This window comes from Lynx rufus, unplaced genomic scaffold (genome assembly GCF_022079265.1).
Source record: "Lynx rufus isolate CCGP_SWC_20201006 ecotype Redwood Valley unplaced genomic scaffold, mLynRuf1.p SCAF_9, whole genome shotgun sequence".
In the NCBI taxonomy this organism is placed as follows: domain Eukaryota; kingdom Metazoa; phylum Chordata; class Mammalia; order Carnivora; family Felidae; genus Lynx; species Lynx rufus.
Genome location: NW_025814897.1, coordinates 58,959,105 through 58,977,039, shown reverse-complemented (window position 1 = coordinate 58,977,039; position 17,935 = coordinate 58,959,105). Strand labels below are relative to the sequence as shown.

Genomic DNA, 17,935 nt, shown 5'->3' with positions numbered 1-17,935 from the left:
ATCCCCCTAAAAATGTATTACAGGTTTACTGTGCATATGTTTAAGGTACGTTTTTCAAATTGCTGTCATATGATCAATCCATCTGAATTATTTTCCTTTATAATATTTCTCTATTGGGGTGGCTTATCTGTAATGCTCTCTATATTTCACAAATAATATTCAACCCTTTTGGCCAATCAATCCTTTGCACAGAGGATGACAATATTATGCAACTAGTAATATAATTCTATAGAGATCATTCTTTTACAATTGGTTATAATGCCATATCAGTGCCTTTGAAGGAAAAGAAATTAATATATTTAATTGGAAGACAACACACCGATAGAACGTAAGCTCTCTAAGCTTTAGGACTTTTTTGGGTAGTGTCACAGTACCTAGAAGAGTGTTTGATAAATATTTCCCAACACGTGGAAACTGGTATATCTTTTAAAAACCTTCTAATTTAAAAATAGTACTTTATAAAAAAATTAAATGTGGTGAATCCTTCTAGTACATAGATTCTCTTAATATCTAACTAAAGAAATAACATTCACAAGATTGAGCTCCTGACAGAGGCAAACCACCAGACTAAAATATTAAAAAGGAACCAAAACACGACCACCACACTTTTAAAGGCTGTTTTAACATTGAAACTGGTAGAGGAGATTGAAAGTGCTCAAATAAGGGTACCTGTGTGGCTCAGTCGATTAAGCTCTTGATTTCAGCTCAGGTCATGATCTCACGCTAAGATGGAGATAGTGGCATGGGGCTCTGTGCTGGTCGAGGAGCCTACTTAAGATTCTCTCTCCTTCTACCCCTCCCCTGCTTGCATTCTCTCATATGCACATGTGTGCTCTCTCTCAAAAATAAAAAAAATTAAAGGGGCACCTGGGTGGCTCAGTCAGTTAAGAGCCAATTTCAGCTCAGGTCATGCTCTCACAGTTCCTGACTTCAAGCTCCTGTACCGGGCTCTGTGCTGACAGCTGGAAGCCTGGAGCCTGCTTTGGATCCTGTGTCTCCCTCTCTCTCTGTCCCTCCCCTGCTTGCACTCTGTCTCTCTCTCTCTCTCTCTCTCTCAAAAATAAACACTAAAAATTTTTTAAAATAAATTAAGTTAAAAAATTAAAATACATAAATACATAAATACATAAATAAAATAAAAGTGCTTATATAAATTGCAATTCTATTTCTTTTTGTGGTAGTCTTGACCATTTCTTTTTGTGGTAGGTCATGTACCAACAACAAATAGAAAAACTATGGAATTTTCTGAAAAGGAAGGCTGTAACAGTGTCATTATCAAAATTATCATTAGACACTTGGTAACAAAGATGTTTTACGTACTTTCAATTTAACAAGTACCAGACTCTCTAAAGGAAATTCCCACAATAAGGGCAAATTATAATTTTCAGTTGATTTTTAAATTTTGTTTTTAATTTTATTTTAGATGTTTATTTATTTTTGAGAGAGAGACAGCATGCGCACACGTGATCAAGGGAGAGGGATAGAGGAAAAGGGAGAGAGAGGATCTTAAGCAGGCTCCTCGACCAGCAGAGGCAGACGCGGAGCAGAGCTCAATACCACGACCCTGGGATCATGACCCAAGCCAAATCAAGAGTCGGATTAACTCAACTGACTGAGGCACCCCTCAGTTGATTTTTAAATGCATCTACATGTAATGGTTAAGAACATATATTGGCTTTTACATTAGTGCTTAATCTGAAATGTAAAAGTTAAAATTAAATTCTCAAATGTTTGATTTTTCTCCAATTATGCCTTGCCAAAACTTTAACATAACAAAACTTCATTTCTTAGAGCACCAGAAATATATAATATAGCAAAAAAAAAAAAAAAATACATAGCTTGAGACAATTTTGAAAATAAAAGACAAAAACCTATCATCGTTATTATAGATTCAATCAGGCTTGAAAAATGGTAGTATTAGTGATGTTGCATTCTAATCTATCCAAGTCACTAAGAGAAACTGTAAAATCTTATTAGGCCCAATATCACCTACATAGTATTTCTGCTCATATTTAATGTAAAGCTAATCATGAAGGAAAGAAACAAAAAATCCCAAATATAAAAAATTCCAAATACAAAAAAGCATTTTATAATACAAATGACCAGACTTATCAAAGAGTTAATGTTATGAAAAACAAAAAAAGTGGAGGAAATATTCTAAATAAAATCAAGAAACATTATCTACCAAATGCAATGTGCAAACCTTAATTGGATCTTGGGAAAACTGCTTTTGACATTTCGAGAATAAATGAGGAAATCTGAATATAAACTACATATTTGATATTACAGAATTATTATTATCTTTGATGTGATGATGACATTATATTTTGAAAAATGGTCTTGTTCTCAGAAGATGCAAAGTGAAATATGTAGAAGAGAAGGATGATGACTGAAACTTACTCTCAATCCAGCTTAGGAAAAAAATGTGTACTGACATTAATATAGCAAAATGTTAGTAACTAGGTTAATACAGAGGCAATTAGAGATGCCTGGGTGGCTCAGTCAGTTAAAGGTCTGGCTCTTAGTTTCAACTCAGGTCATGATCTCATGGTTTTGTGAGTTCAACCCCTGCATCAGGCTCTGTGCTGACAGTGTGGAGCCTGCTTTAGATTCTTGGTCTCCCTCTCCCACTGTTCCTCCCCCACTCATGCTGTCTCTATCTCTCTCAAAATAAATAAATAAACTTAAAAATATTGAGAGGCAATTAACATTATTCTTCAGTATATAATTCTTTCAACATTTCTGTAGATTTGCAGTTTCTCCAAACAAAAGATTAAAGGAAAATACCTTCATGATATTTCTATTCAATTCAGTAAAAAAATTCCAAAATCTAAAATCAGTTAACACAATGGAAATTTTTGTAAATCTCTTATGGCTTAAAGTAGTAACTGTTAACTGATTCTTGTTAGAAATACATTTTAGATAACTTGGGTTATAAAGCAAATTTCAATAAAGTCAACCCTACCGCATGGATTTATATTATAAAATCTAAATTATTGTTGTATTTTTAAAGACTTTTAAAAAATTTTTAAGACTTCAAGAGATAGTTGTTTAAAAATTCTGGCATAATAAAATAGTTAAGTAGTTGTTTTAATGAAACAGTAGATGTTCTAATAGTGGGAGAATTTTTACAATGCTTCCCAAAGGCAAGAAGATCCTCCCATTACTTTATCTCATACTATTTCCCAGAGACGAGGACTTGGGATATCTAATACTCCATGTGCAAAGGCCCACAAATTTAATTCATCACCCTCTTTATACTAGGGAAATCCATTATTTAACAAAGCTAGGTTACAACAATTTACAGAGATTAGGAAAACTATCTAAGGCAGTAAAACAATAAAGACCATCTTATACAGGTACACATAGACTGAGAAGCAGTTTCATACTCATTAGCATATCTGTGTAGCCTGAAAAGAATGGAAGGGAGAATGGTCATCATTTTCCTTTCAAAAATGAAGGAAGAAAAAAAAGTCAGGGAAGTAATTTTCCCAGTTCATTAATTTGATTTATTTCAGATAGAAAATTTCTTCGTTTGAATTAGTGTCCCATTTCTTGTCCATAAATTGAAAAATATGTAGCCAGTGGCTATAGCAATACATACAAATAAAGTATTTATATATCTACTCCCATACAGCCCCCCCCCAATCAAGACAAAAGCCCAATATGAATATTATATATATATATAACGTTATGAATATTTTATTTTGCAACATATTCCTCAGGTGATAAAAGAAAAAAGCCAGTAGGAGCATCCTTTCTTAATGTCCCCCCCACCATTTCAACTTTTCTTCAAACAATGAAATCTCTACATAGCCTGAATAAAAAAAGAAGACAACTAATCAATTCTATTAAGATACATATTTTTTAGGGGCACCTGAGTGGTTCAGATGGTTAAGCATCCAACTTCAGCTCAGGTCATGATCTCACAGTTTGTGGGTTTGAGCCCTGCATCAAGTTCTATCCTGACAGCTCAGAGCCTGGAGCCCACTTCAGATTCTGTGTCTCCCTCTCTCTCCCCTCCCTTGCTTGTGCTCGGTCTCTCTCTCTCTCTCTCTCTCTCTCAAAAACGAATTAACATTTAAAAAATTTTTTTTAAGATACGTATTTTTTTAGGGGCGCCTGGGTGGCTCAGCTGGTTAAGCATCCGACTTCGGCTCAGGTCATGATGTCACGGTTTATGAGTTTCAGCCCTGCATCAGGCTCTGTGTGCTGACAGCTCAGAGCCTGGAGCCTGCTTTGGATTCTGTGTCTCCTTCTCTCTTTGCCCCTCTTCTGCTCGCACTCTGTCTCTCTCTCTCAAAAACTAAAAAAACATTTAAAAAAAATTTTAAATAAAAAAAGATACATATTTTTCTAAGCATTTTAAGATCTCTGAAATCAGGGCATATCTAACCATTGACAACATGTCACAACTGCAGTCAGCATACATGAGCGAGCACAGGGGAAGAACAGAGAGACAAAGAGAGAAAGAATCCCAAGCACTTGGGGCTTGAACCCAAGAACCCCAAGATCATGACCTGAGCCAAAATCTAGAGTCAGATGCCCCCAAAAGCAAAGTTTTAAATCAACTACAGCTCTCACTCACAACTGGTAGAAGTGTAAATAACAATAATCACTTTAGAAAAGCATTTCAAAAAATCTTCCAAAGTTAAATACATATGACACAGCAAATCCACTCATTAGTTATATACCCAATAGACTACATTCAGTCACCAAAAGACACATACAAGAATGTTCACAGTTCACAGTGGCAAAATGATCACAGCCATGATAATGGCTATAATCAGAAAGATGGGTGCTTGGGTGGCTCAGTCATTTAAGCATAGGACACTTGATTTCAGCTCAGGTCATGATCTCACAGTTTGCAAGATTGAGCCCCAAGATAAGCTCTGCACTGATGGTATGGAGCCTGACTGGGGTTCTCTCTCTCCCTCTTTCTGCCCCTCCCCTTCTCATTATCTCTCTCTCTCTCTCTCTCTCTCAAAATAAACAAACTTTAAAAAGAAAGACAATGAGAAGTATTGGCAAGAACATGATGAATTAGAACCTTCATACACTGCTGATGGTAGTGCAAATTATACAGCCAATATAGAAAACAGTTTGACTATTTCTTTAAAAAGTTAAAAATAAACTTACCAAAATGACCTGGCAATTCCAGTTCTAGGTATACACTCAAGAATATGAAAACATAGGTCCAATTAAAGATTACTATGTGAATGTCTATAGCAGCATTATACATAATAGCCCAAACTAGAAACAATCCGAGTACCTACCAATTAGTGAATGGATAAACAAATGTACTGTGTGTGTGTGTGTGTGTGTGTGTGTGTGTGTGTGTGTGTGTATCCCTACCATGGAATATTATTCACCAGTAAAAGGAATGAGTTACTGATACATGATAAAACATGTATGAACCTCAAAAACATTTGGAAAAAAAAAATTTCCTAAGCGAAAGCCAGACAAGACTGTATTTTGTAGGAGTATATTTTTCTGAAATGTCCAGAAAAGGCAAATTTATAGAGCCATAAAGCTGACGGTTGCCTTGGGCAACAGAGATTGACTACAAACAAGTACAGAAAACTTGGATTTGCAGAAATATTCTAAAACTGAACTGTGCTCATGATTGCATAAATCTATAAATTTGCAAAAAAAAAACATTTAATTACAAATGGATGATTTTCTTTTTAATGTTTATTTTCAAGAGAGCACGCGGGCGTTTTGGGGGGTGTACAGACAGACAGGGAGACACAGAATCTGAAGCAGGCTCCAGGCTCCAAGCTGTCAGCACAGAGCCCAACACAGGGCTCAAACTCACAAACTGCCAGATCATGACCTGAGCCGGACACCCAACCAACTGAGCCACCCAGGTGCCCCACAAACAGATGATTTTCAATGATACATAAATTATGCCTCTCAGAAGTATTTTTAAAAAGTAACTAGCAAGGGACAGCAAGCAGGAAGCTATAAATGAAATGTTTGGTGATGTAGGTAATAGCTACGGCTGCGTTACAGCTAATAAGAATTCAGTGTTCTAATTCTTACTTTCATATATGCTTGAAAATTTTTCATAATGAAAAGTTTTCTTAAATAAGAAAACAAATAACTTTTTTTAAATTAGCAGATTTGAAAACTTCACCAAAAATGTACCAATATGTATTGCAAGTATGTACCAATAGCAAATAAATGCATGAAAATGATGCTTAACATTAACTGTTATGTAAATGCAAATTAGAACTACAATAAATATCACTATGAACCTATTACAATATCTGAAATTGGAAAGACTATATGCAGTGTTGGGGACGATGCAGAGCAACTGATAACTCTCACATACTGCTGATGGGAACATAAAATAGTACAATGTCTTTGGAAACAGTTTGGCAGTTATTTAAGAAAGACCCAGCCATTATACTCCAATGTATTTACCAAAGAAAAATGAAACCATTTCATACACAAAAATGTTCATAGTAGCTTTATTTCTAATATCTAAAAATAGAAACAACTCAAATATCCATCAAGAGGTGAATGCATAGGGGCACCCGGGTGGCTCAGTCGCTTAAGGGTCTAACTCTTGACTTTGGCTCAGGTCATGATCTCATGGTTCCTGAGTTCAAGCCCTGTGTGGGGCTCCGTGCTGCTGGTGCAGAGCCTGCTTGGGACTCTCTCTCCCTCTCCCTTTTTCTCTGTACCTCCCACACACACATACACTTTCTCTCTTTCCCTCTCTCTCTCTCTCAAAAGAAATAAACTTAAAAAAAAAAAGTGATGATAAACAAATTGTGGAAACCCATACAATACTACTCAGCAAAAAAGAGAAATGAACTACTGATACAACATAACTGAAATAATTATGCAATAATTGTAAATAATTATGCTGATGAAAGAAGCCAAACAAAAGAGTACATATAATTCTACTTATATGGAATTAAACTTCTAAAAAATGCAAACTCATCTATAGTGATAGAAAGTAGATTAGAGATTGCCTGAGTAATAATGGGGGAAAGATGACTACTGAAGAGTGAGTGAAAGGGAAGGATTATAATGAGACATTATAATCTTTTGGTAGCTATAGACATGTTCTTATCTTGATTGTGATGATAGTTTCACGTGGTATATAATTCAATAAGGCGGTATAAGAAAACAGTATAGCGAATACTTGTGTAAGAGTCAGGACAGTAAAGGGGGAGCACAAGAGGGATTTTTGGGGTGGTGTTAATATTCTGTTCTTTTTTTTTTTTTTTTTGAGAGAGAGAGAGCATGCTTGAGTGTGGGAAAGGGTCAGAGAGAGAGAGAGAGCTAGAGAGAGAGAGAATATCCCAAGCAGCCTCCACACCCAACACAGAGCCTGAAGCAGGGCTTGATCCCACGACAGGATCATGACCTGAGCTGAAATCCAGAGTCAGACACTAAAATGACTAAGCCATCCAGGTTCTGTTTCTTGACCAGGGTACTGGCTATAGGGGTGTGTTCACTGAAAATTCATGGAGCTGTGCACTTAGGATCTACACATTTTTCTGTATGCATGTTATACATCAATTTTTAAATGGCTTATTAAAAATATGATATTATACATTCAACAGAATGTATACTTTTTGGGGCGCCTAGGTGGCTCAGTCGGTTAAGCATCCGACTTCAGCTGAGGTCATGACTGTGCGGTTCTTGAATTTGAGCCCCACGTCCGGCTCTGTGGCTCTGTGCTAACATTAAATAAACATTAAAAATTAAAAAGAATGTTACTTTTTAATTTCAGACAATACCAATTCTTGGCAAAGATGTGGAGCAACTGAAACTTTCATACATTGCTGCTAAGCATGTAAACTGGTACAACCGTTTTCGAAAACTAGCTATAACTACTTAAGTGCTAATATACATATATACCTGGTGACCCAGTATATACCTAGTTCTACACCTAGGTATACCTAACAGATATGAATCTACATATCCAACATATATGAAGCTCAAAACTTAATGCTGAATGAAAGAAATCGGAAGAGTACATAGTACATGATATTATTTAATTTAAATTCAAAAACAGTAAGAAATCCAAAGTAACAATTATTCTGATAAGAATCAGTGTACTGGTTACCACTGGAAGGTAGGAGTAATAACTGCTTCTGGGACCCTGGTAATGTTCTACATCTTAATCTGAATAGTAGTTACAAGGCTGTGTTCACTTCATAAAAATTTATCAAACAGTATACTGAATATTTATCCATCTTACTGTATATATGTAATATTTCAATTTCTAAATCTTTAAGCAACATGGGGCTTGAACTCATGACCCTGAGATCAAGGGTTGCATGCTCTACAACTAAGGTAGCCAAGTACCCCATTTCCATTTTTAAGATCTACTCCCCCAAATTTCAACTCTATACTGAGCCAGAGAAGGAAAGAAAAAGAAATAATTTAAATAGTCCAGCTGTCCTCTATGACCACACCCTATCACCAATGAGAGTTATGTCCTCAGAGAGCAAATGCAAATAATAAGCCTGACATAATCAGTGTAAACTGGCAAAATCCACAGACAGAATGTCAGTCATTTCAGGGGTTTCTCTTCTATTGACAAGAAGTAAAAACACTGTTGAGGCGACTAAAAAAAGAGTGTAGAGATAGCTTTGTCTATATCCACAAGAAATGAATTGAAAAATTAACTGGAAAAACATTGAAGAGTAAGAACTGAGAAAAATCATCTGAAATGAAAATATGACAAATAACAAGAAGAATCAGCACCCTGACTCTCCATAAATGCTCAAATGTCCCAATCAGAGAGATATCGAAACATTTTAATTTCTGAATATTATTACATGAAATTTTGAACTATATATTATTAGGTGCCATATACCATTTATACATTATTATATAGAACTGTATAAACAAAACCAGGTAAAATTTACTTAAAAGACATTTAAAGAAAATTTTCAAGAATAAATTAGACTGCTTTCTAAACGCAATTCTACTTTACTATATACATACATATATACACAAAAAGTACATACATCTACATAAAAATATCATAAATATGTTATAAACACACTTACAAACACACATAAAAACACATATGTGCCCTTAATTGAACAAAAGATAGAAATCTAAATATATCACTTAGAGTGAGAAAAATAACAAAGCCACTAAAATAGTGCTGTATTACATTGGAAAGGGTAGGCCAAAAAGGAATGGCTTAGGAAGCTAATTTCTCATTTATTATAAGAAGTAATCCAGCAATAATGTCTAGAGTTGACAAATCATGAATCAGTTATAAGCACATTATTTAAAGATATGGAAATGATCCCTAGGAGAACCAAAACAGTTGTCTACCTTTAATCTTTTCTCCGAGGGTGGTGATTGCAAATGGGACAAAGGACTGCTGATTTTCATACAATTTAATGTACTCTTATATTTTTAACCATGAACCTATCCTACTTATTTTATTATTAAACTTTTAAATCATGTTACAGAAGAATAGATCACACAAAAATTTTCCACTTCATATAAATTTTAAGAACAGATCATATACTTTGATCCCAGGGGAAACATATCTGTAAAGGGCATGATAACTGTCCCTATGTCACAGGTTTATTGAGAGGATTAAACCAGATAACATAATGTAAAATAATCAGCAAAGTGCCTGGCACAAGGATTCAATAAATTTTACCCATCATTACTAATACTTCCTATATAAGCACAGAATAAGGTTCAACACTAATTACTAGAACTGATGCTAATTCGTTATGTAAAACACCTGATTAATAACCACTCAATAACTAACAACTGAATTAATGAATCTATCTAGTTTTCAAGAAACGGATAATTATCTAAGACTATCAAATAAAACACAGTTACCTTGTTAACTACAATGAAATCAGAGTAAAAATTAAAATCAAAATCTGACAAAACACAAAAAAACTCATATCCCAATTTCACTATTTATAAGAATAACAACAGCAGCCATAAGTAGTTACCCTGTACAGCATTTCCTTCTAATGCTTTCCTGTATTTTCAAATTTTGTTTCACATACAACTTTTATAATTTTGGGAGTGGGAGGAGATCGATTTTAGAATTCTATTCCACAAAGAAAGCAATTGCTTACAAGGGCCAAAATTTCCAAATCATGTCATACTATTTTTGTACAAGGAAAGGTAATTATTATTTCTTACATATCTATAAAATGATATATCAACATAATTTTTTCTTGGCACATTTAGTTATCTGGGAGCAAATAAGATTCTAATTAAAATAAAAGAATGAAAAGGGGTGCCTGGGTGGCTCAGTCGGTTGAGCGTCTGACTTCAGCTCAGGTCACGATCTCATAGTTCACGAGTTCAAGCCCTACACTGGGCTCTGTGCTGACAGCTCGGAGCCTGGAGCCTGCTTCAGATTCTGTGTCTCCCTCTCTCTCTGCCCTTCCCCCATTCATGTGCTGTCTCTCTCAAAAATAAATAAACATTTTTTTAAATTTAAATAAATAAATAAAAGAATGAAATGCTTAAATTTCCCTAGAAATAGAACTATGTCATCCATTCAAAGTACATCATTCTCTGTCAATAGGGACCTAAATAAATGCCCGACTGAACAAAATAAACCTTCCATAAGACTGCAAAGAATGGGATATGTAAGAGAATGAATATACAGCTGACGCTTGAACAATGCAGCAATTAGGGATGCCAACCCCCAATGTAGTCAAAAATTCCCATATAATTTTTGACTCCTAAAAATTTAACCACTAATTGCTACTATTGACCAGAAGACTTACTGATAACATAAGCAGTCAATTAGCATATATTTTATATTATATACTGTATTTTTACAATAAAGTAAGCTAGAGAAAAGAAACTGTTATTAAGAAAACTATGAGGAAGAGAACATACATTTACAGTACTGTACATATATTTATCCAAAAAAAACCCCACATATTGGTGGACAATCATAGTTCAAGCCCATGTTGTTCGAGAGTCACCTATATATACTTATAAAGTATATGCATTATTATTTATATTTGTAAATACCTTACAACTGCTACAAATATTATCTTCTCTCCAAAAGTTCATAACCTTCATTGTAGTAAGGAGCAACTTAGCTCCTCATCTAGAGATTCAAATGGAGTAAAGAGAGAATCAAAGTGAGATAGTCAGAAATAAGAAGAAAAACAGGATGCAGGGATAACAAGTTTCTCTCTAATGAGTAGATCTGCCTTTAAGCCAAAGAAGAGGTATACCTAGAATGGTCACCTCAATTTCCAAGCTTACCTGTGCATACTCTCTTTCAATAGCAGCCTTCTTCTGACTGAATGTCCTAAAAACACAAATAAAAATTCATTAGCAGAAGTATAACAATAATTTTATGTAAATTTATCAACACATCCTCAGATACTACCTGGTAAAAACTGTGTTCAGGGAAAGGACAATATTTTATTCATCTTATGTTCTAGGAACACTGCTGACAAAAGGCTCTGGACTCAGAAAAACTACATTCAAATTCTGGCTCTACCACTTAGTAGCCCTATGATCTTGGTCAAGTCACTTGACTTCTCTGTGCCTCAAAATGGGGATAGTTATAACAGTACCCATGTCAAATGATAGAGTAAAATTTAGTTATTTAGAATATATTAAGTGCTCGGGGCGCCTGGGTGGCTCAGTCGGTTAAGCACCCAATTCTGGTTTTTGGCTCACAGTTCATGAGTTCAAGCCCCACATTAGGCTCTGCGCTCACAGTGCAGAGCCTACTTGGGATTCTCTCTCTCTGTCTCTCTCTCTCTCCCCCTCTCCCTGCCCTCTCCCTCCCACTCTCTCTCTCTCAAAAATAAATTAAAATATATATATGTATATACATATATATATGTATGTATATATGTTATCTTCTCACCTATCATAAATACCCAGGCAGAAGAAACTAAAATGAACTAGCTTATACTTTCATCATTAAAAAATCTGAAAACTGGGGCACTTCGGTGGCTTAGTCGGTTAAGTGTCTGACTCTTGATTTCAGCTCAGGTCAGTAATCCCAGGGTCGTGGGACTGAGCCTTGCATCAGGCTCTGCCCTGGGAGTGAGGCTCTCCCCACCTGTGCTCACTCGCTCTCAAAAAAAAAAAAAAAAAAAAAAAAAAAAATCTGAAAACTTACCCATATTTTGAAGGAGGTAGTATTTTCTAATATTTCACAAAACATGAAAGCAAACATTTAAGCTATTTATTCAGTAGTAGTATTCATTTAGCATTCAGTGTTTATTTATTTAGCTTGAAAGCCTAGATGGAACTCATCTTAAAATAAGGATGTTCAAGTGAAGTCTCCAAGAAAATGGAACTCTTATTCTGAATGTGCGTATCAATTAATTTTAAAATTCTCGGTGGATTTTTAATTGTTATGAAACAATTACATGTCTACTAAGTAATTTTCTGTTCTAAAGAAAGAAAACAAATCCAAGTTGACAACTATTCAAAATCAACATCATTAATATTAGAAACCTATTTGTTATAATTCACAGTATCAAGAGAGAACAAAAAAATCTTCTCATAATCTCCATAGAAGATGAAAAGGCATTTGTTAAAATTCAACATCAGTTTCTCATAAACATCTTTAAAAATATTAATGGATGCTATAATTAAACAGATGGACAAGAACAAGCGATGGCAAAGATGTAGAGAAATTAGAACTGGTACAATGCTGGTAGGAATATAAAATGATGCAGCTGCTTTAGACAATCATAGTGTAGGAGTTCCTCAAAAGGTTAAACATAGAGTTACCATATTGACCCAGCAGTTCTATTCCTAGGTACATACCCAAGAAAACTTGTCTATATAAAAACTTGTAAACAAATGTTCATAGCAACATTATTCATAATAGCCAGAAAGTGGAATCAACCCAAAAGTCCATTAACTGGTGAACAGACAAATAAGATGTGCTATATCATATGACAGAATATTATTCAAAAAAGGAATGAAATATTGATACATGATACAGTATGGATGAACCTGGAAAACACTATGCTAAGAAGCCACATAAAAGGATACATATTACATGGTTTCATTTATAGAGAATGTCCCAGAATAGGCAAGCGTACAGAGACATAAAGTAGATTAGTGGTTGCCAAAGGTTGGAGAGTTGAGATAAGTTTGCCATATTTCAAAAGCATTTTTCTTTTACCTAAATAGGTTGATTATAAAGTTCACATGGAAAAAATGAACACTTAAGAACAGTTATTAAGATTCTGAAAAAGTATTTCAAAAGACCTACCTTCACCACATAAAAAAAAACTAATTTAATAAGGTGGCAATAATTAAGATAGCTTAGTAATGGAACATGAATAAACAGAAAGATAATGAAACAGAAGTCAGAAATGCACCTAAATACACAAAAATTTAGTAACTGAAAAAGAAGACATTTTGATTCAAAGGAGAAAACATGGATTACTTAGTAAATTCTACTGCGTCAACTTTACAAGAAGACGCAATGTTAAGTAAACAGAAAAGTTACAGATTAATGTATATATAGTATACTATCTTTTTACATGAAAATGTTTACCCATATATGCTGTATTATAATTACAATACTACTCCATTAGAACACAGATGGTCCCCAACTTGCAATGGTTCGACTTACAATTTTTCGACTTTACAATGGTGCAAAAGTGATATGCATTCAGTAGAAACCGAACTTCAAATTTTAAATTTTGATCTTTTCCTGGGCCAGCACAAAACTCTCCACTGTTGTGCAAGGCAGCATCAGTGCGCCCCAGCTCCCAGTCAGCCACGCAATCACAATGGTAAACACCTTACTTATAACCAACCATTCTATACCCATACAACAATTCTGGTTTTCACTTTCAATACAGTAGTCAATAAATTACATGAGATTGTCAACACTTTGTTATAAAATAGGCTTTGCGTTAAATGATTTTGCCCAACTGTATGCTAATCTAAGTGTTCTGAGCACGTTTAAGGTAGGCTAGGCTAAGCTATGATGTTTTGTAGGTTAGGTATACAAAATGCATTTTTGACCTAATGTCATTATTTTCAACTTTCAATGGGTTTATCAAAACATAACCCCACTGTAAGTCAAGGAAGATCTGTAGTCCCTTAAATGAAAAACTATTCTGTGGAAAAATGCCTACTGTGGTCCCCTAGGAAATCACTGTGATAGAATTCTCTGAAATATTAACAAGAAACTGGCTTGACAATGGCTCCATATGAAGAAAGGAACTGGTGTTAGAAGACCTTTTACTGCATTGTTTGTGTTATTTGAATTCATACCATGTGGATGTGTATATATTTTTGAGGTGAAATTTATATGACATACAACTAATAATTTTAAAAAATGTTTTTAACATTTATTTATTTTTGAGAGACAAAGAGAGACTGAGCATGAGCTGGAAAGGGGCAGAGAGAGAGAGGGAGACACAGAATCAGAAGCAGGCTCCAGGCTCCAAGCTGTCAGCACAGAGCCCGATGCAGGGCTCCAACTCACCAACCACAAGATCATAACTGAATGAGCCACCCAGGCACCCCACAATTAACCAGTTTAAAGTGTTCAGTTAAAATAAATAAATAAATAAAAGAAAATAAAGTAAATAAAAATAAAAATTAAATACATAAATAAATAATAAAGTGTTCAGTTCAACAGCATTTCATGTGTTCACAGTATGCAACTACCACCTCTACCCACTTTCAAAACCTTTTCATTACTCCAGAACACTCCATATTCATTAAGTAATCACTCTCTCCATTCCCCCTCCTTTTATCCCTGGCAAAAAGTAATATATTTTTCTGCCTCTATTACATATTTGCCTATTCTGGAGATTTCATATAAAAGGAATCATACATGACCCTTTGTATCTGACATCTTTCACTTAGTATGTTTCCCAGGTCCAAGTTGTAGAAGGTATCAATACTCCATTACCTTTTGTGACTGAATTATTATTCCACTCCACTGTAAAAATCCAATTATTATTATACTCTACTGTATGGATATACTACAATTTGTTTATTCATTTATCTACTGATGAATTTGGGTTGTTTCATATCTTACCTATTATAAATAATGTTGCTATAAACAACATATATAAAGTAAGAATAAATCCCTGTAATAGTTATTTCTCTAATAAAATCCAATATTCTAAATAATTTTTCTAAAACAAATCTGATCAAGCTACTCTCCTACTAATATTCCTAAAAAAACTCATCACTCCCAGAGTAAAAATCTAAATTCCCTTAAGGTTGTATGTGACTTTATCTCTGTAAACTCCCCCATTCACATCTCAGGCCCCAGCTAAAGTTCTTAAAAGGACCAGTAGGCTCATGCTCATAGTCTAGCAAATGTACTCCTTTTTACTTGGAATTCCCTTCCCCCATTATTTGGCTTAATTCTTCCTCATCCTTCAAAACTTAGCTTAAGCATAACCTCTAAAAAGTCTTCCTGAATTCCACTTGTGATTTGGATACCCTTTCTCTAAGGTCCTCCAGCATGTTGTAACAAAGCACCTGCTTCAAGTATTTTAATTGTGAATTGACCAGAGTTCCCTGAGAGCAAGGAGTGTGTTTTGTATTTATATGTGTAGCACAGTGCCTGAAAGCTAAAGAAGTTTATTCAGTAAATGTTTGCTGAATGAATGGATAGAAACTAAATCAGGCTCTTCATGAGTATGAATTAAATAGCTCAGTAGAACCAAGATCACAATCTATATCCATATGGACCAGTTAAGTTTCTCAACCTTGGACAGACTGTATCAGAAAACCTAACTATTTTGTGTACATGAGCTTTAAAAAACAAGGAGGGTATATGAATGTGCAGTAAAGGATTAACCTTGCCCCAAGAGAGGTCTGGCCTTTGCCCTTGACTTCTGGGGAATGATCTCTAAACCTATGGAATGTCATGTCTGATAACAGTGTTTTTGTTTACCTGGGGACCTTAGGCCATGCATAGTCTATGACAGCAATGTGATTTATTGAGAGTGGTGTGGAGGAGAGGGGGGGTTCCTAACACATGGTTATCAGTTCAACCTCTGAAGAAGCTGGAAACTAATAAGGTCAGCCACACGGGCAGTTAATCATATCATGGTGACCAAATATACCTCTTCTCTTGGCTGATTATAAGGTAATATCCTTTCACTATAAAACACACACACACACACACACACACACACACACACACACACACAACTTCAGTAAACTTTCAATGAATTCTGTGAGTCCTTCTATTGAATTATCAAATCTAAGGGTGGTCCTGGGGCTCCCTGATCTTGCAAATCATGTCAGAAGTGAGGGTAACCTTTGAGACCTCCAAACTTGCGGTTGGTGTCAAAAGTGAGAGTTGTCTTGGGGACTCCCTAACTCAATAATTCATCACCAGGATAAGCAGAACACCTAAGAATGTTCAAATTATTAATGGTGGTAGTGGAAATGGGATAATAACCATAATGATGAATGTTAAAAATACAGATAAACACACATACCAGATGGCTAAAACTTAAAAGACTGATAACTATAAATATCAATGGGATGATAGAGCTATAAAACTCTAGTATGTTGGTAGTGGGAATGTAAAATAATACAACCACTTTGGGAAAAAATATGGTTTTTATTATATAATTAAGCACACATCTATCTTGACACAGCAATTCTAATAGTGGGCATTTACCAAGAGAGATGAAAATACACATCCCTAAAAACACTCAACAAAAATATCTATAGCACCTTTATTCATAAACAAACAAAAACAGGAAGTAGTCCAGGTGTCCATCACTGGCATAATAGATCAACAGTGATATATACTCAAAATATATAAAGAACTTTTAAAACTCAATACCCAGGGGCGCCTGGGTGGCGCAGTCGGTTAAGCGTCCGACTTCAGCCAGGTCACGATCTCGCGGTCCGTGAGTTCGAGCCCCGCGTCAGGCTCTGGGCTGATGGCTCGGAGCCTGGAGCCTGTTTCCGATTCTGTGTCTCCCTCTCTCTCTGCCCCTCCCCTGTTCATGCTCTGTCTCTCTCTGTCCCAAAAATAAATAAACGTTGAAAAAAAAATTAAAAATAAATAAATAAATAAATAAATAAATAATAAAACTCAATACCCAAAAAATGAATAATCCAATTAAAAATAGGCAGACAACATGAATAGACATCTTTCCAAAGAAGACATACAGATGGTCAGCAGACACATGAAACGATGCCCAACACCACTGATCATCAGGAAAATACAAATCAAAACTACAATGAGAGATCACCACCTCACACCTGTCAAAATAGCTAAAATCAACAACAAAAGAAACAACAGATGTTGGTGAGGATGTGGAGACAGGGGAACCCTCTTGCACTGTTGGTGGGAACACAAACTGGTGCAGCCACTCTGGAAAACAGTATGGAGGTTCCTCAAAAGTTAAAAAAGGAGTGCCTAGCTCAGTTGGTTAAGCGTTGGACTCTCGATATCAGCTCAGATTGTGATCTCACACTCGTGAGATAGAGCCCTCCGTTGGGCTCTGTGCTGAGCATGGATCCTGCTTGGGATTATCTCTTCCCCTTTCTCTCTCTGCCCCTCCCCTGCTTATGCACACACGCGTGCTCACTCTCTTTCTCTCTCTCAAAATAAATAAATAAACTTTTTTAAAAAGTTAAAAACAGGGGCGCCTGGGTGGCGCAGTCGGTTAAGCGTCCGACTTCAGCCAGGTCACGATCTCGCGGTCCGTGAGTTCGAGCCCCGCGTCGGGCTCTGGGCTGATGGCTCAGAGCCTGGAGCCTGTTTCCGATGCTGTGTCTCCCTCTCTCTCTGCCCCTCCCCCGTTCATGCTCTGTATCTCTCTGTCCCAGAAATAAATAAACGTTGAAAAAAAAAAATTAAAAAAAAAAATAAATAAAAAAAAAAATAAAAAGTTAAAAACAGAACTACCCTACAATCCAGCAATCGCACTACTAAGTGTTTTATCCAAAGAATATAAAAATACTAATTCAG

At 35.4% G+C, this 17,935-nt stretch overlaps 1 protein-coding gene across 2 annotated transcripts in view; it reads right to left on the bottom strand.

Annotated features, from left to right (window-relative positions):
* Nucleotides 1-17,935, bottom strand: part of FCHSD2 (FCH and double SH3 domains 2) — a 310,129-nt gene that overhangs the window by 237,841 nt on the left and 54,353 nt on the right. For both annotated transcript variants that reach the window (XM_047072457.1, XM_047072456.1), the window contains one exon: nt 11,248-11,293. In XM_047072457.1, the coding sequence (XP_046928413.1) occupies nt 11,248-11,293 (46 nt within the window). The remainder of the gene's footprint in view (nt 1-11,247; nt 11,294-17,935) is intronic.